The sequence below is a fragment of the Rana temporaria genome, chromosome 12 (assembly GCF_905171775.1).
Source record: "Rana temporaria chromosome 12, aRanTem1.1, whole genome shotgun sequence".
In the NCBI taxonomy this organism is placed as follows: Eukaryota; Metazoa; Chordata; class Amphibia; order Anura; family Ranidae; genus Rana; species Rana temporaria.
This window is the reverse complement of record NC_053500.1, coordinates 24,624,068-24,650,208: the sequence shown is the minus strand read 5'-3', so window position 1 is coordinate 24,650,208 and position 26,141 is coordinate 24,624,068. Positions and strand designations below refer to the sequence as shown.

At 44.0% G+C, this 26,141-nt stretch overlaps 1 protein-coding gene across 2 annotated transcripts in view; it reads left to right on the top strand.

Annotated features, from left to right (window-relative positions):
• Positions 1 to 26,141, top strand: part of HNF4A (hepatocyte nuclear factor 4 alpha) — a 133,924-nt gene that overhangs the window by 100,415 nt on the left and 7,368 nt on the right. For both annotated transcript variants that reach the window (XM_040331853.1, XM_040331852.1), the window contains exons 2-7: positions 4,735 to 4,909; positions 9,966 to 10,060; positions 13,289 to 13,395; positions 14,286 to 14,441; positions 19,212 to 19,299; positions 25,284 to 25,436. In XM_040331853.1, coding sequence (XP_040187787.1) covers positions 4,735 to 4,909; positions 9,966 to 10,060; positions 13,289 to 13,395; positions 14,286 to 14,441; positions 19,212 to 19,299; positions 25,284 to 25,436 — 774 coding nt within the window. The remainder of the gene's footprint in view (positions 1 to 4,734; positions 4,910 to 9,965; positions 10,061 to 13,288; positions 13,396 to 14,285; positions 14,442 to 19,211; positions 19,300 to 25,283; positions 25,437 to 26,141) is intronic.

Genomic DNA, 26,141 nt, shown 5'->3' with positions numbered 1-26,141 from the left:
AGTTTTTTATTCCTAGTTTAGTAAATAGGAATAGTTGTCTAGAGATTAAACCTAAATGAATATTGTCTAAGAGCCATGTATTCTTATTGAATCTTGGTGAGCTTTGTGTATTTCTTCCAGATCTGTGCAGTGAGTAGGGTTGCCACCTGTCCAGGATTCACTCGGACAGTTTGGGTTTGGAATCTTGTGTCCGGGTTTCAGTCTGCCTGAAACCCGGACACATTATTTAGACTGGGCTGTGGCTCGCCAAGTAACTGAGATAGTCACACAAAAATCTGTTGCCATTCCGGAGCTGGAGGCAGGTTTGGCGTCACTTGGGGGGGGGGGGGGGGCATTATGTCAGCAAGAGCAGTTTGGCCACACCCACTGTTCGCCGCAGAGCGCTGCATCACCACTCTGTTTGGGGCAGCCAAAGGTGTCCCAGGTCTTTTATAATCTTATAGTGTATACTGCGGGAAAAAAATGTGGCCTGTACCATGGGCGTCCGCTGAAATTTTTTCAGGGGGGGCAATTCATCAGCGGTCGCATTTAACCCTTTCTTCAAACACTAGTGGGGGTTAAAAGCGCCCCACTAGCGACCGAATAGAGCAGCTAAAACGATGGTAAAGCACTTTAGCGATAACGCGGCCAGCTGGCAGTGTAAAATTGCTCTTGAGATAATTCAGCTTCACTCCATGCCCATATAAATATAGCCTAGAGAATGTACAGACCCCCTTTCAGCACAGATGGACCCCCCTTCAGCACAGACCCCCCATTCAACACAGATGGACCCCCCATTCAGCACAGATACCCCCCATTCTGCACAGACCCCCCCTTCAGCACAGATGGACCCCCTTTAAGCACAGACCTCCCCTTCAGCACAGATGGACCCCCTTTAAGCACAGACCTCCCCTTCAGCAAAGATGGACCCCCCTTCAGAACAAGCCCCCCCTTTCAGCACAGACACGCCCTCCCTCCCCCATCCCATTCAGTACCTCAGATCAGCCATCAGGGCGGCACAGCAGGTTCCCTGTGTATACATAAACACTGGAGGGGGAGGCGACTTCACTCTGCTCGCTGTGCCTGTGTGACATCCGGCCCGGGACCGCTCAGACAGCCCGCGGCCGCGAGAGAAGGGGTTGGTTGGTCCGGTGAAGTGGCGTCACCCCATACCAGACCACCCCCCGCCCCCCCCCCTGCAATGCCACGGCCAGCAGCTCACCTCTCTCTCCCTGTTCTAACCTGCCTGTCACTGCGGCGCTCTTCACTCTTCAACACCGTCTTGATTTTTCAGGGGGGGTCAATTGCCCCCCCCTTGCCCTATGGAGCGGACGCCCATGGCCTGTACCCAACAGGAATGGTATGAGGGCCCTTTAAGCAGTAATGACATCAATGTTGCAGATCTGATGGTCTTCCCCGGAAGTTGAGGCTCAGTAACTGTATCCAATAAGGTGCAGTAACAGGGTAATGGTATTTCTTGGAAAAATAAAATGTGCCCTGTACCCAAGTGTTCGGATTTGGCTTGAAGAAAAGGTGGCAACCCTAGCAGTGATCCTGTGTGACACTTTGCCTTCCTGTATTAAAGACTCACTGCTGCTCTCTCTCCTTGTGCAGGGAGACTGGTCTTGTCTCCGCCCCCTCCTGTAGTTTTTAACAGGCAGCCTGTAATGGGGGGAGCTTGCTGGGCCCCTCCCATAGCTCTGCTCTATCTCCTTGTGCATGCAGGGAGACTGGTCTTGTCTCCGCCCCCCCTGTAGTTCTATACATGCAGCTTGCAGTGGGTGGGGCTTACCGGGTTCCTCCCACATTTTTCCTCTCTCCACGTACTATGTACCGCCCAGTGACGGGATAATATATGGGCTTGTTTAGCTATTTGCTGCTCAAAAGTGGATACAGTATATTTCTTTTGTCGCTACTGAAAAATCTATTTAAATGCAAGTGTCTGGGGTTGATTTAGTAAAGGCAAATAGACTGTGCACTTTGCAAAGAGCAGTTGCTCTAGGGCAATGGTCTCCAAACTGCGGCCCGGGGGCCGGATATGGCCCTTTGCTTGCCTTTATCTGGCCCTTGAGGCACTATTCCACCAACTGACCAATGATAGGGCACCATTCCCCCTACTGACACAATCAATGGGGCACTATTCCTCCAATTAAAACCAATGATGGGGCTCTATTCCTCCCATTAAAACCAATGTATAGGCACTATTCCTCATATTAAAACCCAATGATGGGGAACTGATGCTGGGGCATTTTCTTCTCCCACTGGCCACATTACGCCCCCGCCCCCCCCCCCCCCCCCCGTCCCAAAGCCTGAAGGACACTTAACCGACCCCTTGCTTAGAAAGTTTGGAGACCCCTGCTCTGGGGCTTAGTAAATGTGCAAGCAAAGATGCTGTTTTTTTGTTTTTTTTCCCTGCATGTGTTTGGCTATTCTTTGCAAAGTGAAGATTACATCATTTACGAAGCTCTGGAGCAACTGCTCTTGCAACTGTAAAGCCTATTTGCCTTTAGTAAATCAACCCCTCTGTCTGAAGTTTAGCAATAAAGGAAACCTGTCACATTGGGGTTGATTTACTAAAGGCAAATAGACTGAGCAAGAGCAGTTGCTGCAGATCTTAGTAAATGAGCAGAAGCTCTGCTGACTTCCATCATCCAATCATGTGTGTAGCACGACCCCCTTGAGGACTGCTTGGATGTACCTGCTCATCTGCATCACAATGACCCTGTAAACATTTCAACCCACCTGACACTCTGGGTTCAGACATCTTTGCACCACCTTTGAAGTAATAAGTCAAACAACTCAGTGCGTTTATATTCTAATAACGTTTACTGGAGTACTTTAAAGAAGATCTTATTGCATAGAGGAGATAATATATCAACTGAGCTTTAAATAACAGCAGAAGAATTCCTCTATAATAATACAAGTTAAGACAGTTTGGCAATAACAGAATATTATATACTAGTATGTACAATGAATTACCACTTGAACATGACCTGAAAGGATAAGCAAGAGTTAAGCATTAATTCTGGCAATACTTCTAAAGGGGAACCAAGGCCAACCTATTTAACCTTTAATCCTAATGAGAGATCAAGCAAACAAGAATGGTATGAGGGCCCTTTAAGCAGTTAATGACATCAATGTTCCAGTTGCAGACCTGATGGTCTTCACCGGCGGTCGAGGCTCAGTAACTGTATCTAATAAGGTGCAGTAACAGGGTAATGGTATTTCTTGGAATGGTTGAAGCTAAAGGTGTCTATATACAGTGTTCAAATAGAAATGCAGTAAAGTATTCCCATGGTAAAGCTGTCTGTACACAGTGTCCCAATGAAAGGTTTGCAAAGGTGGGCACTTGCCCTCTCACCCACCACGATTCAATGCCTTCCAAACAGTGGGGTAGATTCAGGTAGGGGCGCGCACTGTACGGCGGCGCAGCATGAGTTTTTACGCTACGCCTCCGTAAATTACTGGAGCTACGCTTCATTCACGAAGCATTTGCTCCGTAATTTGCGGCGGCGTTTCGTAAAAGGGATCGGTGTAAGCGCGTAATTTAAATGATCCCGTAGGGGGCGTGGATCATTTAAATTAGGCGCGTTCCCGCGCCGAACGTATTGCGCATGCTCCGTCGGGAAAATTTCATTTGCTTCGCGTCCAGCGCCATTCACGATCCACTTACGCGAACAACGTAAATTTCGAAAATCGCGACGCGGGAACAACGTCTATACTTACCATTGGCTGCGCCTCCTAATAGCAGGAGCAGCCGTACGACGAAAGCGACAAACGCAAACGACGTAAAACACGACCGCCGGGCGCGCGTACGTTTGTGCAATTTGCATACTCTACGCTGACAACTACGGGAACGCCACCTAGCGGCCAGCGCCAGAATGCAGCCTAAGATACGACGGCAAAAGAGCCTATCGAGCTTTCTGAATACAGAAAGTTGATACGCCGGCGCTACTTAGCAATTACGCTGCGTATCTATGGATACGCAGGCGTAATTGCTTCCTGAATCTACCCCAGTGACTACAGGTGTAAGGCCAACATAGCTTAAGGTGGCATTGATAATGGACTACTTATTTTTTTATTTGCTTGTCACTTGTCTTGCAGGGTTGATAAAAATCAATGATTTAAAAAAAAAAAAAATCAGATTTTTATTATTTAAATTAGATTTTTTTTATCTAAATCAGATTTTATAAATAATTTTATCAAAGTACTTTTGGAGTAAGAATCTATGTAAAGATAGTTTGTCATGTCAAATCGCATCTCAAATCGGCGGCAATTGTCGGCAATGGCACTGTCCTAATCAGTGCTACGCCGCATCTGCGATTTCAAAAAGTAGTTCCTGTACTACTTTTTGCGATTTCGGGCCGCGATTTACATTAAATTGCGGCCGAAATCGCGGCAAAATCACAGCCGCGAAATCGCGGTAAAATCGCGCATTTTACCGCGATTTTGAATTCGCAGCAGTGTGAACCTAGGCTAAGGGATAAATCTCATGTTAACCAGGCACTACAATGTCACTCTTAACCCTAATAAACCCAGCGTAGTTGTTGGTACGTCTAAAGGTGAGTGTACAATCATATTGAATGTGATCAACACATTAAAATTCACCTTTCGCTCAAACTGAGATCTGATTGGTTTATGTATTTTTCACTTTATTGTTGGCCCGACACAGCAGGGTATTATACCCACAACCGTTGTGTATAAGACATAGCAATGTACTAACAGCAGTGTTTCCCTGTTCTGTATCCTCCACAGATACTTCACCATCAGAAGTGACCTGTATCAGCGCTGCAAACGGTATTGGTCTTAACTCTTTGTGTGCCATCTGCGGTGACAGAGCGACGGGGAAACATTACGGGGCGTCTAGCTGTGATGGCTGCAAGGGGTTTTTCAGGAGGAGCGTCAGGAAGAATCACATGTATTCCTGCAGGTGAGTGGACTTCCTCTGCACTCTCACTATATACAATGCTGTGGAAAAAGTATTTGCCCCCCTTTCTGATTTTTATTTTTTTTGCATATTTGTCACACTTAAATGACTAATTTTATTATTACACAAAGATAACCCGAGTAAATACAAAATGCAGTTTTAAATGATGGTTTAATTTATTAAAGTGGAGGTATACCCAAAAAGTTAATTTTTAACCTTAGATTGATGCTCATTTTGTCAAGGGGAATCGGGTAGTTTTTTTAAAATCGAAGCCGTATTTACCGTTTTAGAGATGCATCTTCTCTGCAGCTTCCGGGTATGGGCTGCGGGACTGGGCGTTCCTACTTGATTGACAGGCTTCCGACAGGCTTCCGACGAGCGCATCTATCGCGTCACGATTTTCCTCGAAAGTAGCCGAACGTCGGTGCGCAGGCGCCGTATAGAGCAGCACCGACATTCGGCTTCTTTCGGCTACTCGTGACGCGATGTATGCGACCGTCGGAAGCCTGTCAATCAAATAGGAACGCCCAGTCCCGAAGACCATACCCGGAAGCGGCGGAGAAGATCGCTCTCTAAAACGGTAAGTACGGCTTCGATTTTAAAAAAACTACCCGATTCCCCTAGACAAAATGAGCATCAATCTAAGTTTAAAAAAAAAATTTCGGGTGAACTCCCGCTTTAAGGAAAAAAAGCTGTCCAAACCTGCCTGGCGTTATGTGAAAAAAAAATTTCCCCCTAAACCTAATAACTAAACCCTTGGCGAGAACAACTGCAATTAAGCGTTTGCGATAACTGGCAATGAGTCTTTCAGGCCTCGTACACACGACCGAGGAACTTGACGGGCGAAACACATCGTTTTCCTCGTCGAGTTCCTTGTTAGGCTGTCGAGGAGCTCGACAAGGCAAGTTTCTCCATTCCCGTCGAGGAAAAAGAAGACATGCTCTCTTTTTGGCTCGACGGGATCCTCGACAGTTTCCTCGTCGAAAAATGTACACACGACCGGTTTCCTCTGCAAAAAAAAAATCCCAGCAAGTTTCTTGCTGGTTTTTGCCAAGAAACTCGGTCGTGTGTACGAGGCTTCACATTGCTGTGGAGCAATTTTGGCGCACTCTTCTTTGCAGAATTGTTTTAATTCAGCCACATTGGAGGGTTTTCCAGCATGAACGGCCTGTATGAAAGGTCATGATGCAGCATCTCAATTGGATTTAAGTTCAGGCTTTGACTAGGCCACTCTAAAACCTAAATTTTGCTTTGTTTGACCTATTTGAAGGTAGACTTGCTGTTGTGTTTCGGATCATTGACGTATCATTGTCCAGTTGCATAACCCAAGTGCATTTGAGCTCGAGGTCACGAACTGATGACTGAACATTCTCCTTTAGGATTTTCTTATAGCGTTTAGAATTCATGGTTCCGTCAATTATGGTAAGTCATCCAGGTCCTGAAGCTGCAAAGCAGCCCCAGACCATGACCGAACCACCACCATGTCTGAGGCCTCGTACACACGACGGAGGAACTCGTCGTAAATGAAACATCGTTTTCCTCGACGAGTTCCTTGTCAGGCTTGTGGAGAAACTTGACAAGCTTTCTTTGCGTACACACTGTCAAGACCAAATCTCCTCGTTCTCAAACGCGGTAACGTACAACACATACAACGGCAGGGGAAGTTCGATTCCACTGGCACAACCCTTGGGGCTGCTTTTGCTAATCTCATGTTACTGCGTGTTAAGTAAAAGTTTGGTAAGAGACAATTTGCACTTTTCAGACTGTTACAGCGTGACGAATGTGCTATCTCCATTACAAACGCGACTTTTACCGAAGGTGCGCTGCCGTCTCATACTTTATTCTGAGCATGCGCGGGTTTCTTAGCATACACACGAACGTGTTTCTCGTCGAAAACCAGCCCGACGAAGAACACGACGAGGAAATTGAGACTCCCGTCGAGGAAAAAGAGAACTTGTTCTCTTTTTTTCTCGTCGTGTTCCTCGACAGTTTCCTCGATGAAAAACATACACACGGCCGTTTTCCTCGGCAAAAAAGCTCTGCCACCAAGTTTCTTGATGGATTTTGTCGAGGAAAACGGTCGTGTGTACGAGGCCTCACTGTTGGTATGATGTTCTTGTTATGAAATGCTGTATTAGTTTTATGCCAGATGTAACAGGATGCACACCTTCCAAAAAGTAAAATTTTATATTTGCCTAAAAGTCTTGGGGATACTCAAGATGTTTTTTGGTAAATGTGAGATGAGCTTTTGTGTTCTTTTTGGTCAGCAGTGGCTTTGGCCTTGGAATTCTCCCATGGATGCCATTTTTTCCCCAGTCTCTTTCTTATTGTTGAATCATGAACACTGATCTTACCTGAGGCCTGTTGTTCTGGGTTCTTTTATGACCATCTGGGTAAGTCATCGACGTCATGCTCTTGGAGTAATTTTTGTAGGCCGGCCACTCCTGGGAAGGTTCACCACTGTTCCAAGTTATCTCCATTTGTGGATAATGTCTCCCCCTGTGGTTCACTGGAGTTCCAAAGCCTGAAGCCTCGTACACACGACCGATGAACTCGACGGGCGAAACACATCGTTTTCCTCGTCGAGTTGCTTGTTAGGCTGTCGAGGAACTCGACAAGGAAAGTTTCTCCATTCCCTTCGGGGAAAAAGAAGACGTGCTCTCTTTTTGGCTCGACGGGATCCTCGACAGTTTCTTTGTCGAAAAATGTATACACGACCGGTTTCCTCAGCAAGAAAAAAAAAAAATCCCAGCAAGTTTCTTGCTGGTTTTTGCCGAGAAACTCGGTCGTGTGTACAAGGCCTTAGAAATGGCTTTGAAACCCTTCCTAGGCCAATACATGTACATTACTCCTGTCATGCGAATTGGATGCGGAGAAATCCACATCCAATGGATTTCTGCACAGATATGGAAGAAATACACAAAATACACTGAGATCCAACCAGAATACACAGGACTCTTCTGTTTAGACAATATTTCCTTATCCTGGATTTCAGCTTTAACTGCAGTAGAAAAAAAAATGAGTTGGGAACCAGGCAGTGCTGTCTAATAGAGATCAATGTTTAGATGAGAAAACGAGTGGAACGAAATGATGTAGTTATCGATGTGTCTTCACTTCCACATTGAATCCTCACTTTGTTCCCATAATGATGAGGATCATGGATGTGTTTTCAAAGTAATCTGAGAGCACGTTGGCCTTTTTCATTCCAAAGGAAAATAAAAAAACAGTTCTCAAAGCGTGCTCTAGCACCTTGCTGATTGACAGTTGATTCCAATTCTTATTACCAATCCAAACAAGTAGCTCTATCCCCCCTTCACACTTTCACACTTTCACTGTGACTCACATAGAATAATGAAGGGTTTGGAGGTTTTTTCCATCATGGCGTTTCTAGTAAACACTAAATATGTCTTATTGGGTTACTCACAGTTCTCTTGTCCATAGCTTAGAGAAGTCACTACTACACTAATTCAGGTTCTGTCTATTTCTAAAAACCTTGGACTCCTAAGAACTCGGGAGTCCAGCTGTTTACTCATCAGCAGAATCTCCACTGCTGGCTATTGTATTCAGGCAGCCCTGACACCCGTGGTTGTCCAAATACATCAGTGCTACTGAACATTGAGTTCATCTCATCTGATAATTTTCTTCTCAATTTTTAAATCAACTTTTTTCAAGCTGTCTAGTACTTGTCGGGCCACCTTTGGCTTGAATTTTGGCCAATTCAGCAGGAATTGGCTGAAATGTGACCCATCTTTGGGTAGCTTAAGCTAATCGAAGCTGTATTGCTATTGCTTATTAGACATGTGCATCCGTTTTCATCCAAATGCATTTTCATCCAAATTTCGGGGATGTTCGCGTTTGTTCTAACAAACGATAACGAATGCACAGAATCCAAAATCCGAAAGATCTGACATAAAAAATGCTTTATTTTCGTTTTGTTGCAACAACAGTTCGATATAGATAGAAGATTCAACATAACGGTGACAATAGCAATCTGTGTCTATCGAACCTGCGGTTGAATGTGCCTAACCTAACTCTATTAGTCCAAGATTATTCGACATAGAGAGAAACGATTTGACGTGAAGATTCGACATAGAGAGAAAAGATTCGACATAGAGAGGAAAGATTCGACATAGAGAGGAAAGATTCGAAATTATAGAGATATGAAGATTCGACGAAGCAGCTAAAAACATACGATCTCCGCGAGCGGACATTTATGGTCAAATGCTCGGCCCATAGGCTATAGAAGAATTCTAATGTTGGTTGACTAGTAATAATAATAAAAATAATTATTACTAGTCTAACAACATTAGAACTCTAGCTTGTGGGCGGAGCGGAGCATTCGACCGGAAATGTACAATTGCGGCATCATACAGTTTTGCTGCTTCGTCGAATCTTTTCAGATTTTCGGATGAATGCATTTTTTAACGAAGCAAAATAAATAAAAATGAATTTTGAGAGTAACTAAATAAATGTATTTTTTGGAAGAAAACGAAATTCCGAAACAAAATATTTCAGTGTGCACATGTGCTTAGGCTGCATATCCCCGACGACGTCCTTTGATGACGAAACGGTATTATGCTATGGGGTCTTCCTTTATTTCTCATTCCATGAGAGTCTGAATCATCTACTCACCTCTTGGAGCGAGTGTATTTTGGAATTGCCACTTCATCATATATGCCTGGAGTCAGTCTATTTGGGAAGACTATAAACATCCCAGTGCCTAATCAGACCGCTGTAACGACGGTCATACATATGTGGTAAGGAGACTACATCTCACGATTTGGGTGTCCTTTTGGTGGAAGAAGATTTTTCATTTTATTTCATTTCACCTCATCTTGAAGCATATCACTATTTATGGACTTCTTTCTATTCACTTTAATTTGATGTGGATCACAGTATATGGATTTCATTATTCATAACTTGGAACTTCTATGTCACAGTTGTTTGCTTTTCACCAATTTTATTTCACAAATTTTTTGGTTATATCATTGTTCACTTAGCGCTGTACCTTGTTTTTATTTAAATGTACGCTCACCTCATTCTGTGCTTATCATTTCAGGTTCAGTAGACAGTGCGTGGTCGATAAAGACAAAAGGAATCAGTGTCGTTACTGCAGATTAAAGAAATGTTTTCGGGCTGGTATGAAGAAAGAAGGTGAGGTGCCATTCCTGAAACACCATCCCGATCATTTTGTTTCTATTTAAAATTGAACTGTAACCTCATAGTCATAATGCTGTAAAGAAGCGAAGTGAGGGTCATCTTTCTCATGAAGGTCCCAATGTAAAATACAATATGGCCTCTAAAATAGTATTCACAATGAGGATAGTGTAAGTAATCGTACCATCATCCAAGAAGTTTAGAAATATAGAAAATCTAAAGTTTGGTCCCCAACACCAAAATTCATAAAAAAGAGAACGGGAGCAATTGGACTATCTCGGTACAGGTAGAAAACATAAATTCAGATGTGAGAAGACATATATAGGAAAATATATATAGATTTTTTTTTTTTTTTACAAAAACAATAAGAAACAACACATAATCATATAAAATTAAAATTAAAAGCATTGTGACAAACCATACATATCATCGGTATAATGGTCCCCAAGGGGAGAATATCACAGTGGGATTGTAGGTCACGAAAAGCATCTTGACTAGTTTTGCGTCTATTGATGCTTCATCAGGAGAAAATCTGTAATTTGATTAGCAGATAATCAGTATTAGTACAGTCGAAGGTCCCAATGTAGTTTTAAAGAATGGCCTTTACTTTTTACTTTAGTCCTACTTAGATTTGTCCACTATTAACCAGATAATTTTAGTTTGGTAGTCATCTGACATCAGAGTTTGGGTTAGAATCTATCATGCTTGCCATGGATGGTATGCTCCAGATTTCAGGCTAGCAATAATTGAGCTGTCTATGAATCCCTAAGGCTGGCCATACATTCTACAATTTTCTTATTCACTTTCATTTAGATTTGCCTTTAACTATGTAGTGCAAGGGCTGCATACATGTCAAAGTGTTTAGGACCTCCATATTATATGGTTTTGGTAAAGAAAATTGTATAATGTATACAATTCTCAGGGTGATACCAAGTGCCTATGGCAGTCAGAAAAACTTGCTATGTCCCTTTAGATCCAACCTTAAATCTCCACTCATGGCACTGGATACTTTTTATGTGTCTATATGGACGTTTACGGTTGACGTTGCTGACATTGATTGCTTTTATCAGGTCATTTTTGGCCATCAGTGGCTAGGCACTGCAGGAGAGATGAGCCGTCAGGACGCTCAGTAAAGAACCATAAAAATGTGTGGTGCCTTATCACTTGCTAAGAAATATCATATGATTGTGTTCAAACTATCTACAAGAGGGTTTCAGATTGGTTGCTTTGGGCCATAATGTGCACAGACTGTTGTGTTGGTAGTCACATTCTGACCCTGGATTTTTTTCCCAGATTAAAGATGATTGGAGGTCACCCAGCTTCTTCCTCCTGGTGACCTTGGATGTCCGGTTCACTTCACAGAGCAGTAATCCTGTCTGTGAGCCTGGTGACCTAGGGGTCATCATGTCTTCCTTTCTGGTGGAAGCCATTATTATACTGTGTGACATGTAGTGTTCTAAACTCACTACCACATCTTAAATCCCAATCTTTGTAAAAGGTTTGGACACTTTGGTACCATAGTGGAATATAAAAGTCCGCTCTACATGGGATTGTCACAATACATAATACATTCTCCATAAACAGCCAGGATACCTGATTGCCATGTTATATGTGCTGGTATAACAAGACAGAAAAAAGGGAGCATGTTGGCTCAATATTTTTGTTTAAGTGTTACTTCAGCCCAAACTTTTATTCACTTTTGGATAAAGCGTGAAAGTTTAGAATTTCTGGCAGGTGTCATTTGCTGTCTCTAAGGCAATGAACAGGAAATCCGGTAAAGGAATGTCCTCAACAGTTATGCCACGTACAGACGATCGGAAATTCCGCCAACAAAACCGTGGATTTTTTTCCGACGGATGTTGGCTCAAACTTGTCTTGAATACACGCGTCGCACAAATGTTGTCTGAAAATTTAAACGCCAAGAATGCTGTGTCGTACAACGGCACTATTAAAGGGAAGTTCAATACCAGTCGTGTTGGTAGAAGTTTGGTGAGAGACGATTCCCACTTTTCAGCTTCGTGCTTTTCAGTTCGTTACAGCGTGACGAATGTGCTATCTCTATTATGAAAGCTAGTTTTACCAGACCAAGCACTTCCTTCTCATACTAGATTCAGAGCATGCGTGGAATTTTGTGTGTCGGAATTGTCCATACACGATTGGAATTTCCAACAACAAAACTTGTTGTCGGAAAATTTGAGAACCAGCTCTCAAATTTTTGTTGTCGGAATTTCCGACAGCAAATGTCCAATGGAGCCTACACACAGTTGGACAACAAGCTCCCATCGAACATTTGTTGTCGGAAATTCCATCCGTGTGTACGCATAACAATACTTTCACCATGAGCAAAAGGGAAAATCTCCAATAGGGACACACAAGAAATGGTTTTGTGTCCTGGTTGGAGAATTACCCTTACTTGGTATCATGTTGAAACTTTTGTTACTTGGGCAGTCAGATGACACTTCCCCAATGAAGCCCCAAATAGCAGTAACATTTTTACCAATTATCTAACCTTTCTTCTTTTGGCTGAAGATAAACTTTAAAGCCTCGTACACACGACGGGCGAAACACATCGTTTTCCTCATCGAGTTCCTTGTTGGGATGTCGAGGAACTCGACAAGCCAATTTTCTCCACTCCCGTCAAGGAAATAGAGAACATGCTCTCTTTTTGGCTCGTCGAGTTTCTCGACAGTTTCCTCGACGAAAATATACACATGATTGGTTTCCTCGGCAAAAAAATATCTCCCAGCAAGTTTCTTGCTGCTTTTTGCCGAGAAACTCGGTCGTGTGTACGAGGCCTAACGTCCTAGTATGGTGGGGACACTGTACTGTAGGCTGCAGGTCTCTGTCTTGGCAATGGCTCTAGGTGGCAGCTCCTTATCTCCTATAGGTTCAAAACTGTTACTTGACAAAGCCAAAAAAGTGGATCGGGTGACAATCATCTCATATCTATAGAAGGGTATAAGCTATATAGCCCAAATCTGTTGTATTTGGAACATGTGAAATCTTTATAATAATTTTTAAGTGCAGCAATCCCTGGACCTTTTCTTTATATATGGCCTTTGGAAAGGCTTGATTGCTTGCACTAAGAAGTATACCGTGGGCTGTCTACCACACATGAGAAATCTCATATCTATAGGTACTTTTGGACAAGTATTGGGTGCTGAAACCTTATGAATCAGACCTGGTGTTCCAGTGTCCTAATTAACCACTGTGTTTCCATTTTAGCTGTACAAAATGAACGAGATCGGATAAGCACGCGGAGGTCAAGTTACGAAGACAGTAGCCTGCCATCAATTAATGTATTAATCCAAGCAGAAGTCCTATCACAACAGGTGAGTCATATCTCTATAATAACAATAATAATAATAATATATCTGCAGCCCCAATAGAATGACGGGGCCTTCAAGTGGCCTACCAAACCCACTAGCTTTACCGTATGTATGAAGGTGAAGGAAGGACGCTAAGAAATACGTTTTCATGGTTATTATTAGTAAATGAGTTAAATATATTGCTGCTGCATGATGGTGATCAACAACCCAGCAAGCAATCTTGCAAACTTAGTAAATCTGGCCGTAAGTCTAATGCTTTGTAGACCTCTGCAGACCTTGTGATGTAGGTCATGGCTTATTGATTAGGAATGGTTGTTGTTTTAAGGCTGTTTGTTTAAGAGTTTACCAGTGAGTACACAGACCAAGCAGAGCCAGCTCCTAACATACATGAGGACATTCCCTCATCTTTTGGTTTTCATTGAAAAACTCTGGATGGCTGGGCTAAAGCTCTTATGTCTCGTACACACGACCGAGAAACTCGACGGGCGAAACACATCGTTTTGCTCGTCGAGTTCCTTGTTAGGCTGTCGAGGATCTCGGCGAGCCAAATTTCCCCATTCCCGTCAAGGAAAAAGAAGACATGCTCTCTTTTTGGCTCGACGAGATCCTCGACAGTTTCCTCGTCAAATAGTGTACACACGACCGGTTTCCTCGGCAAAAAAAAAATACCAGCAAGTTTCTTGCTGGTTTTTGCCGAGAAACTCGGTCGTGTGTATGAGGCCTTAGGGATCTCTTCCTTACTAGAATTTTCACACATCTGCCGATAATTAGGCCATATTGTATATAGTTTAAGGCAGATACATTTCCACCAACAGACAGGCTGAACACGACTGAATAGACTATTCCTGGTTCTTCTATGATTGCAGATAAGTACATTGGACTTTCTCTTGTAGATAACCTCATCAGTCACCATGCTGAACACAGACATTCGAGGAAAGAAGATAGCCTGCATAACAGACGTCTGCGAATCCATGAAGCAGCAGCTTCTGGTCCTTGTAGAATGGGCCAAGTACATCCCGGCCTTCTGTGAACTTCCCCTAGACGATCAGGTGGGTATGTGACTTTAGGATGTTAGTGGTCAATCCTTCATAAATGGTTCTACATTGTCAGCTGTATCTGTTCTGTTCACAATAAAAGAAAAAAAAAGTGCAAGAATAAATGTGGTACTACCACGCTTCATTAAAACCTTCATTGTTGGAAGAATATATTCTACTATCTGCCTCTTCTACAATTTCCCTTACCGGCATTTGTCAGCCACTTGAGAACAGGTGCTCTTTACTGGTCATATGACCTTCCTTATGATCACTGTGCTGTCCTATCATGCAATTCATGTAGTTGAGCAATTTTGTGTAATCCAGAGTTGTAATGAACTATTATCCACCCCACGCATCTATCCTGCTATGGATGGACATTGGAGGACTGGATTACAAACTGTAATATCACTACTTCCTCTGTACTCACAGGTCCAGGTGAAATAGAAAACCCATTGCTGATCTATGTGGCCCATTTCTGCTTAGAACTTTGGTGGGGTCCTCATATGACCATTTGGCCAAACAGGTCAAATCTGTTAAAGACTCTTTAGAGGTTCCCACCACCAAAATCTCTAGAGCAGGCATGTCCAAAGTCCGGCCCGCGGGCCAATCACGGCCCACCATTCCAGTTTAATACGACCCCCCTGGTGATTTGAATATATATCGTATTTATCGGCGCTGCCTTGGAGGGGGCGGGACGTGTACCGCCAGATTACATACAGGAGAATCTTCCGTTTACTTGGTGGCATCTGTAATAGGAAGTCCCGTGTCCTGGGCTGCCATTGGATGACTGTTCAGTCTATCATAGAAGGCGGCACCTTGAATTAAAGATGCCACAGAGTAAACGGGAGATTCTACTGTATGTAATCTGCTGGCGCTCGTCCCGCCACACCCCCCTCCCTTTCCCCTCCAAGGCTGCAGATGGGCATCGATCAGGCTGCATTCGTGGTAATGGTGAGGTTGTGTTCGTGGCAATGGTGAGGCTGCATTTGTGGCAATGGTGAGGCTGCATTCGTGGCAATAGTGAGGCTGCAGATGGGTACTGATTAGGCTGCATTGATGGGGAGTGACCCTTATTTTGCTTCACAGGTCTTTATTTCAAATGTAATTTTTTTCCTGAAACTTCCCTCCTTGAAGTGAAGGTGCGTGTTATACGCCGATAAATACTGTATAGCCAAATATCACGCCCAAGCTCATCCTTAGACCCCTTTCACACTGAGGAGTTTTTCAGGCGGTACAGCGCTAAAAATAGCGCTGCTATACCGCCTGAAAAACTCCTTCACGGCCTACTCAATGTGAAAGCCCGAGGGCTTTCACACTGAGGCGATGCGCTGGCGGGAGAGAAAAAAATCTTTGGAGCGGTGAGAGGAGCTGCGTGTATACCGCTCCTTCACCGCTCCTTCCCATTGAAAACAATGGGAAACCGCGGCAATACCGCCCGCAATGCGCCTCTATAGAGGCGCATTGCGGGCGGTATTAACCCTTTATCGGCCGCTAGCGGGGGTTAATACCGCAGCGCTAGCGGCCGAATCCCACGGAAAACCCGACGGTATATCGCTGCTATTTTTAGCAGCACTATACCGCCACCGCGGCTCCCGCCCAGTCTGAAAGGGGCCTTAGTCCTGAGCGGCGCTCGGGAAATCGTGGGGGGGGGGGGGGCACAAAAGAGATGGTTAGAGATATATCTCTCATTCTATAAGATCTCCTAGATCTCTATCTCGTTGGACAAACACACTTAGACCACATTTTATTGGTCCAAAGAATGTCAGGCAAAATGGTCGGCCCTCACGCAAGTGCACTTCATGAAATCTGGCCCTTTTTTAAAAAAGTTTGGACACCCCTGCTCTAGAGTTATACCATGCTGCTGAGTAGTACACTCTGCTGAACTCCAGCCACAATGGAAATATCAGTATTGAGTGGTCTGATCCCTTAATCCCACTCCTCAGATACCTTTTGTGTGCTGTGATGCAATCTGTGATTGCAAAAACAGATAACTAAGGTAAATTCATTACTTCAAAGAGCATGTCTACTCTGAAAACTTTCATGTATATCAGATAGTCAATGGTGGGTGCCAATAGCTAGGGAGATTCACACGTAGTGGTGACACTAATTATTAAACGCTGTCCTTCACAGGCTCTCAGCCGACCGCTGACAGAGCCACTCGTTAACCTCTGTGTCTTCAGTCACCTTTGATGTCTAACTGGGGATAGTGACAATGCTTAACTGAGTTAAGAACCAAGTCATCCCAGCATGTCAATTGTATCTAGTCTTTTATATTTTAACTTACCCAGCTTCTTTCTGAGGTGGGTTTTGTATCTGCTGAGGAACCTACGTAGAGTTTCTTATGAGCCCATTTGTACACTATTGTGTTTAACGCGTGCATTGAGACGCACTAAAACACGTGTGTTGTTCCCTATAATATAGTGTCTGTTACCGCCTCAGCGCATTTTTAAAAATAAAAGATGTCCGATATTTTTTCTATGTTTTAGTGCATTGGGTGGTCTTTAGAAGTCAATGGAGAGAAGTCAACGCATATAACATATTTTTATTGCGTTGGCAACAAGCCTTGGTCAATGGCTGTCACCCTATCCACTCCAAGTTCTAAATTCAAAATTGAAAACACCCATCAATGTTGGTCAAAACACATATTAACACACAAAGGAAATGTATGAAATGCACCTGCCTAAAAAAATGCAGCTCTACGCACACACGTAGATCTTAATAGGCTCTCAATATCAAAATATCAAAGTTGATGCATCTTTTTTTCATAAAATATATTTTTTCATGGTTTGTTGATGTCACTTCCTGTCTACATACACTCCACCAGTGACTACATGGCATTTCTCAGAGCAGGTTTCCTGAAGGTGACAACAGGGAACAATACGTGGATAATTTGCGCTGAAACAGCCACTTGTAGTTTCCTATTAAAAGACTGTGTGGCAGAGTGACAATGCAGGAGCACAATTGGTACACGGGGACAGAGGGTTGTCACCAGTGGCGGCTGGTGCTCAAATTTTTTTTTTGGGGGGGGCGCAAACAAACAAAAAAATAAAAACATCAATTGCAGCCTCACTGTGCCCATCAATTTGCCGCCAATGTGCCCATCAATTGCTGCCACTGTGCCCATCAAACGCAGCCACTGTGCCATAAAATTGTCGCCACTGTGCCATGCCATCAAACGCAGCCACTAAGCCATGCCATCAAACACAGCCACTGTGCCCATCAATTGTCGCCACTGTGCCATGCCATCAAACGCAGTCACTGTGCCATCAATTGTTGCCACTGTGCCCATCAATTGTCACCACTGTGCCATGCCATCAATTGTCGCCGCTGTGCCATGCCATTGTCTTCACTGTGCCCATCAATTGTCGCCACTGTGCCATGCCAAATCACAGCCACTGTGCCATCAATTGTCACCACTGTGATATGCCAAATGCAGCCACTGTGCCATGCCATTGTTGCCACTGTGCCCATCAATTGTCGCCACTATGCCATCAATTGTCGCCACTGTGCTATGCCAAACGCAGCCACTGTGCCATGCCGTTGTCGCCACTGTGCCCATCAATTGTCGCCACTGTGCCATGGCATTGTAGCCACTGTGCCCATCAATTGTCGCCACCGTGCCATGCCATTATCGCCACGGTGCCCATCAATTGTCGCCACAGTGCCAGGCCATTGTCGCTACTGTGCCATGCCATTGTCGCCACTGTCCCCATCAATTGTCGCCACTGTTCCATGCCAAACGCAGCCACTGTGCCATCAATTGTCGCCACTGTGCCCAGCAATTGCCGCCAGATTGCCGTCCCCCCTTACCTTTCTCGGCCAGCCATCCTCGGATCGATTCCTCAAAGTAGTTCCGCCCTCGATGTCACTTCAGCCAATCAGGTTACCGGTAACCAGAATCTGTGAACCTGATTGGCTGAGACATGGAAAACAAACTGTTGGGGCCCACACACGATCGGTTTGTCCGATGAAAACAGTCTATCGGTCTGTTTTCATCGGACAAACCGACCGTGTGTACAGGGCTTTAGGAGTTTTAGACACAAATCTGTGAAGAATGCAGGGTTGGAATTTTTCAGCTGTACTGTAACCTGTTATATGTTAACAAGGCTATGGTGTTAATTTACTAAAACTGGAGAGTGCAAAATGTGGTGCAACTGTGCATGGTATTTAACCAGCTTCTAACTTCAGCTTGTTCAATTAAGCTTTGACAAAAAAAAAACTGGAAGGTGATTGGTTTGCATGCAGAGCTGCACCAGATTTCGCCCTCTCCAGTTTTACCAAATCAACCCCTATGAGTTTTTGATCAAGATCAACACTATAGCCTTGCCTCAAAGCTTAAAGGAATTACAAATCCATTATTAAAGGGGTTGTAAAGATTTGTTTTTTTATTTTCTAAATAGGTTCCTTTAAGCTAGTGCATTGTTGGTTCACTTACTTTTTCCTTCGATTTCCCATCTAAATGTTTTTTTCTTTGTCTGAATTTCTCACTTCCTGTTTCTCTTCAGTAAGCTTGCCCCCATCATCTTACGTGCTGTTCTGGCTGGGGGTTAGTCAGCCAGAACAGCTTACTGTGGAAGAACAGGAGGTGAGAAATTCAGACAAAAAAAAAAGAAATTTAGAAGGGAAATGGAAGGAAAAGTTAAGTGAACCAACAATGCACTAGCTTAAAGGAACCTATTTAGAAAATAAAAAAACAACCTCTGCTTTAGATCTCCCCAACTGATTGCCTCATCCCATAAGATGACTCAAAGGATCATCCTACTTCACATCTTTTTTTCTTCCTAGGTGGCGCTGTTACGTGCACATGCTGGAGAGCACTTACTACTGGGAGTTGCCAAGAGGTCAATGATCTACAAAGATATTTTACTCCTAGGTGAGCAAAACAGATAGTCATATTTCCAGAAGAAGTCTAATTCTGTATATGGCAGGGCTTAGAATGTATGTATCGGTATGTTTCCCTCTCCCTCTGTAGGGTCAGGTCACCATAATACAGGTTGCATTTTCATTAACCTACATCAGGGGTCTCCAAACTTTCTAAGCAAAGGGCCAGTTTAATGACAATTTTTTTTTTTGGGGCCGGACTGTTGTCAGTAGAAGCAAGAAATGCCCCATCATTGGTTATAATGGGAGAAATAGTGCCTTATTGATGCTATTAGTGCTATTAGTCATTGGTGTAAGTAGAAGGGATAGTGCCCCATTGTTGCTGTCAGTGAAAATAATGGTGTCCCATCATTGGTGTTGGTAGAAGGGATAGTGCCCCATTGCTGCTGTCAGTGAGAAGAATGGTGTCCCATCATTGGTGTAAGTAGAAGGGATAGTGCCCCATTGTTGCTGTCAGTGAGAAGAATGGTGTCCCATCATTGGTGTAAGTAGAAGGGATAGTGCCCCATTGCTGCTGTCAGTGAGAAGAATGGTGTCCCATCATTGGTGTAAGTAGAAGGGATAGTGCCCTATTGTTGCTGTCAGTGAGTGGAATGGTTTCCCATCATTGGTGTTAGTAGGAGGAGAAGTGCCCCAATGGCCGGATAAAGGCAAGCAAAGCACCACATCTAGCCCCTGGGCTGAGGTTTGGAAACCCCTAACCTACAACATCTCCTAATTTGTTCAATCAAATGATAATTTCTAAGAAGAGTTTTATAACATAGATCAGATGAATTTATTGCACCCATGTTGAGATATTTTGTATGTAAAAATCAGTTAATGATTCTGCATGACTTTCCCTTTGTTACTTCTTATGCGAAGAACAGAGGACGGGAACATTCCAGGCAGGAGGCAATGTTTCATGAAGATTGGAGGTGTCCAGTACTGGGGAAATAGTCCACATAAATAATGACCCAAATTATTAGGCGATAAATATAATAAACAAACTTTTATTACTTACACAGCCTACTTTAATGATACTTGTTAGTTGTTACTGTCACACATTCTCTTCTTTGTGTCTCCCCAATCCCCTTCTCTTCATCCCTTCTTTTCATGTTTTCTTCATCTCTCTCCTCATTGTCCTTCTCTTCCTCTCTTCTTCTTTCCCTCAGTTTTCCATCTTTCACCCCCTTGTTTTCTCTCCCATCTCCTTCTCTTCCTCTCTTTTTTTTCTTTTTCTTCAATCGTTTACCCTCTTCTTCTCTCTTCACAATTCCTCCAATCTTCTTGTCTCTCTCTCTCTCTTTCCTTCTCTCTTCTTCTTTTGCTCTCTCCACCTTTCAACCCCTTCTAGTCTCTCCCCTTTTCATGTCTCTCTTTTACTCTCTTTCTTTTTTTCCTTTTTCACTCTCTTCCATCATATACACCATTCATCTCTCTTCCCTTTACCCCCTCATCTTCTCTCTTTCCTTCTCTTCCTATTTTTTTCTTTGCTCCCCCCCCCCCCCCTTGTTTCACACCCTTTTTTTCTCTCCCCTCTTCTTGTTTCTCTTTCCTTCTTTTCCCCTCTTCTTCTTTCACTGACTTTTCCATTTTTCACCTCTTCATCTCTTTCCCCCCATCCTCTTTTTTTGTCTATCTCTACTTTTCTTCTTCCCTTCTTCTTTTGCTCCCTTTTTTTATCTTTCACCGTCTCCATCTCTCCCCCCTCTTCTCCATTCTTCTTGTTTCTTGCTCCTTCTCTTCTGCCTTCTTCTTCAACTCTCTATTTCTTTTTTGCCCCTTCATCTTTCTCCCCTCTTCCTCCTTTCTTCTTGTCTTTCTCTCCTTCTCTTTCTCTCTTCTTCTTCTGCTCTCTCCCCCTTCTTTCACACCCTTTTCTCCCCCCCCCCCTTCTTCTCTCTCTCATTTATTTCCTCTCTTCTTTTTCTTCTTCTTTTGCTCCCTTTTCCAACCCCCCCCCCCCCTTTCATCTCTCTCTCTCCCTCTTCCTCCTCTCTTTTTATCTCTCTCTCCTTTTCTTCTGGCTTCTTTTCTTCACTCTCCTTTCCGTCTTTCTCTCCCTTTATCTCTCACCCCTCTTCTCCATTCTTCTTGTTTCTTGCTCCTTCTCCTTTGCCTTCTTCTTCAACTCTCTATTTCTTTTTTGCCGCTTCATCTCTCTCTCCTCTTCTCTATTCTTCTTGTTTCTTGCTCCTTCTCTTCTACCTTCTTCTTCAACTCTCTATTTTTTTTACCCCCCCCCCCATCTCTCTCCCCTCTTCCTCCTTTCTTCTTGTTTCTCTCCTTCTCTTCCTCTCTACTTCCACACACCCCCCTTCTTTCACACCCTTTTTCTCTTTCCCCTTTTTCTCTCTCTCTCTCATTTATTTCCCTTCTTCTTCTTCTTCTTCTTCTTCTTCTTCTTCTTCTTCTTCTTCTCTTGTCTCCTCTCTCCCCCTTCATCCTCTCTTCTCCTCTCTCTGGCTTGTTCCTCCTCTCCTCTTGCTCTCTCCTTCTTCCTCTCTCTCTACTTCTTCCTCACTTCTCCTCTCTCTCACTCTCTTTATCCTCTTCTCCTCCCTCGCTCTCTCTCCTTTCATCCTCTTCTCCTCTTTCTCTCATTCTTCCTCTCTTATGCCCTCTCCCCCTCTCTCTCTCTCCTTTTTCCTCTCTTCTTCTCTTTCTTTCTCTCCCTCCTCTCTTCTCCCCCCTCTCTCTCCCCCTTTCTCCTCTCTTCTCCTTCTTTCCTCTCTTCTCCTTTTTCTCTTTTTCTCTTCTTCTCCTTTCCTCTCTTCTTCTTTCACACCCTTCTCCTCTCTTCCTCCTCCCTTCTCCTCTCCCTTTTTTCCCTCGCCCTTGCCTCATCTCATTCCTCTTTCACCATTTCTCTTTGTGTGAAAAGAATACCTCCAGTCCTAGGACATTATTAGTGGTTAAAAATAACAGGAGATGAGTCGAGGAATAAATCCCCCTTCTTTTCTTCCTGTTCCCCTCTGTCTACCCCCCCCCCCTCCCCCATTGCTCTCTCTCTGCATCATAGAGAATCATTCCATGGGTATCAAGTCATCAGTCTCCAGGTTACTGTTTTGTCACAAATACCAGTCACCTGACATCATGTTTATGGCCTGTTGTTAAGATAATGTGTGATATCTTTATATGTTAAACATTAGTGACCCTCTCTGATAAGCATCCGCATTGAATAGAGCCAGACAGAGAGAGCACTTAAGACACACCTGCAAACAAACTCCTGTTTAATTTGGGATTGCTGTGAAGGATAGGAGCCCAGGGGAGGGGGTGCTTCCATTAAACACAGTTAAGGACCTTAAAGCAAAACAAAACTTCTTTCTGGGTTTGGACACACTAGAGAGGGGGTTCAGGCCTCTGTCAGGTTTTTATTGCTGTTCCCGTAGCCATTGAGAACATTTTCCTTTACTTCCTATGTGGTCAGCAAGACTGCAAGCAAAATCCCCCCTACCTGGGTCACAGACAATGATATTTTTAACGTATAACAGAGTGTGGATAAGTTAGAACCTAAATGATATCTATGTGACCACAGAAAACTGAAATACTTATCTCCAGAGACCTAACTATAGCCATAGCAGCTCAGGCATCTGCTATGGCAGGGGTGTCAAACTCCATTTAATCACGGGCCGCAACAGTATTATGGTTGCCCTCAAAGGGCCTGTTGTATCTGGGGAGCGCTATGTACAGAGTGCAGGGTTCAGGAGTGTGCTATGTACAGAGTTTAGGGGTGTGCTGTAAACAGAGTACAGAGTTGAGGGGTGTGCTATTTACAGTCTGCAACCCCAACCCCAGCAAAGTTTCCTTGCATCTGTCTCTCCTACCTGGCCTGGTTTGAGTACCTCCCTGTGTAGGCGGCTCTGCTGTTCTCTCTCTCAGATTCTGGAGGTCTGTCTCAACCACACACCCCGTTATGAGTGTGAAAGAGATTGTTTTAAAACAATATCTGATATAAAATCCTCAAGGAAAATAAGCAGTATTGTGACATACCCATACATACATATGCGTAATGCATATAAGAACAAATAAACAGTATAAGGAATATAGGAAAGAGAAAACATTTCAGTGATTCTAATAATAAAAAGAATTAGCCTAACTTAAAAATAGGAATTTTAGAATAATCCATCACAAGTGTGTGCAGGGATCTGTTAGTTACAGGAGCCGCAGAGAGCAAAGTTGTTCCTTGTAAACACAGAAGGCTTCTGTGTTTACAAGTGACAGTGAGGATCGGACAGTTAGAGCCGGAGGTGGCAGAACTCCATTCCGCCACATTCCGGCTGCAAATTCGGGTGCAAGGGCCACATGACCTTGCTTTGTGCACTGGTCCAAATCATTTGGTGGAGGGGGGATTATGATGTGGGGGTTGTTTTTCAGGGGTTGGGCTTTGCCCCTTAGTTCCAGTGAAGGGAACTCCTAAGGCATCAGGATACCAAGACATTTTGGACAATTTCATGCTCCCAACAGTTTGGGGACGGCCCCTTCCTGTTCCAGCATGACTGGACACCAGTGCACAAAGCAAGGTCCATAAAGACATGGATGAGCAAGTTTGGGGTGGAGGAACTTGACTGGTCTGCATAGAGTCCTGAGTAGAAAACCTTTGGGATGAATTAGAGTGGAGACTGCGAGCCAGGTCTTCTCATCCAACATTAGTGCCTGACCTCACAAATGCGCTTCTGGAAGAATGGTTAAACATTCCCATAGACACACTCCTAAACCTTGTGGACAGCCTTCCCAGAAGAGTTGAGGCTGTTATAGCTGCAAAGGGTGGGCCAACTCAATACTGAACCCTACGGACTAAGACTGGGATGCCATTAATGTTCATGTGCGCAGGGCCGTCTTTAATATGGTTTGGGCCCAGGGCAAACATTTTTTTTGGGCCCCCCTCCAGCTTATTTTGAGCCTGGCTGGTTCACATGTATGTTTTGGCGGTCCTCATTTGTGCAGGTACAGCAGCCCATTGATTTGAATTGCCCCTTTAATAAAAAATAAAATAAAAATATATTAAAAAAAAATATTTTTTTTATAAAAAATAAATTAAAAAAAGGGGGTTTTCCATCCGGGGCCCTGGGGACCTCTAAAAAAAAAAAAAAGTTGGCCCTTTAATAAAAAATAAAATAAAAATATATTAAAAAAAATATATATTTTTTTAATAAAAAAAAAAAAGGGGAGTTGCCATATGGGGCCCTATGGGCCTCCGGGCCCCTGGGGACCTTCGGACCCCTAAAAAAAAAAAAAAGGGGGGTTGCCATCCGGGCCCCTTACAGGTGTACTGCCTGTACCCCCCTGATGGCGGCCCTGGCTCCAGGCATAGGTGTGCGCAGCCTATTGCATTAGGGTGTGCACCCGAAAGCTTAAACACACATGCGCAGTAGAGCAGTTGACAGTGTCAGTAGCGATGAGATTGGTGTCAGTAGTTTTTTCTTTTTTTTATTTATTTGGGGATTTTTATTTTATTTTTTTATATTTTTTTTTTTTTACAATGTTAGGAGCCCCATTAAGGGGCTTTGGTGAAATAGCAGAGAAAGGGACTGAAGACAGAGATTCCCTAGTCCCTTTTTCTGTAACCTCAGCTGCCACAGGGGTAGGGGCGTTCAACAAGGGGAATCTGTGTTGCACAGGGTGATTAGGGTGTGCCTAGGCACATCCGTCACACCCTGTACGCACACCTTCCTCCAGCTGCCATAAACCCAACATGGCTTCCTCCTCTGTCAAAGGACGGGATCTGCGTTCAGACAGAGCTACTCATTGGCTGGTTATGCCATTGGACTACCAGGCCACCAGCATTTTCATAAGGAGCATTCAGGAATGCCAACCTTCACATTTATTTTCATCTCTTCTCCAGGTCTCAATCAGTTATCAAGTGGTCACTGTTGGACTGTTTCATGTCAAATTTTGGGGAAGTTGAAAGTGTGACAGCTAAAAGTTACATAATGTCAATTTATTGCTCTGGCTTACCTCTAAGAAGCTTAAAGGAAATGTATTTATTTTCTTTAGGAAATGACAGACTGATACCAAGGAACTGTCCAGAACTTGAAGTGGGGCGAGTGGCTGTGAGAATCCTGGATGAGTTGGTGTTTCCATTCCAGGAGCTGCAGATTGATGATAATGAATACGCCTGTCTAAAAGCAATCATCTTTTTTGATCCTGGTACGTAGCGAGAAAATTGCATTTGTTATTATTATGGCTACCACCTTTGTTCACGTGACCCGAAGGGGTGGGTCTTATTCCAAGTGGATGTGGCCCTCCAAATATGATCAGCCCACGATATGGGATGAACCAATGTGAACACTTTCAGACATATTTATGGAACAATCCAGACCCCCAGACTTATGTTCCCTTTGAGAATCAAGCATAGAGTCAATGGGGTAGATTCAGTAAGATATGCGCATTTTTTACGTAGGCGCAGGGCACCGTTTTTGTCCTACGCCCCCGCAAATTTTCTGCGCTACCCTCGATCAGTAGCTCCGTAAATTGCGAGGGCGCTCCGGCAAAATGCCCGGCGTAAGCGCGTGCAATTTAAATGATCCCGTAGGGGGCGGGAATCATTTAAATTAGGCGCGTTCCCGCGCCGAGCGTAGTGCGCATGCTCCGTCGGGAAACTTTCCCGGCGTGCATTGCGGTAAATGACGTCGCAAGGACGTCATTTGCTTCAAAGTGAACGTGAATGGCGTCCAGCGCCATTCACGATTCACTTACGCAAATGACGTAAATTTCAAATTTCGCAACGCGGGAACGACGGGTATACTTTAGCATTGGCTGCCCCTGCTATAGAAGGGGCAGCCTTACGCAAAAAAACGCCGTACGCAAACGACATAAACTGCGTACGCAGGGCTCGCGTAACGTTGTGAATTG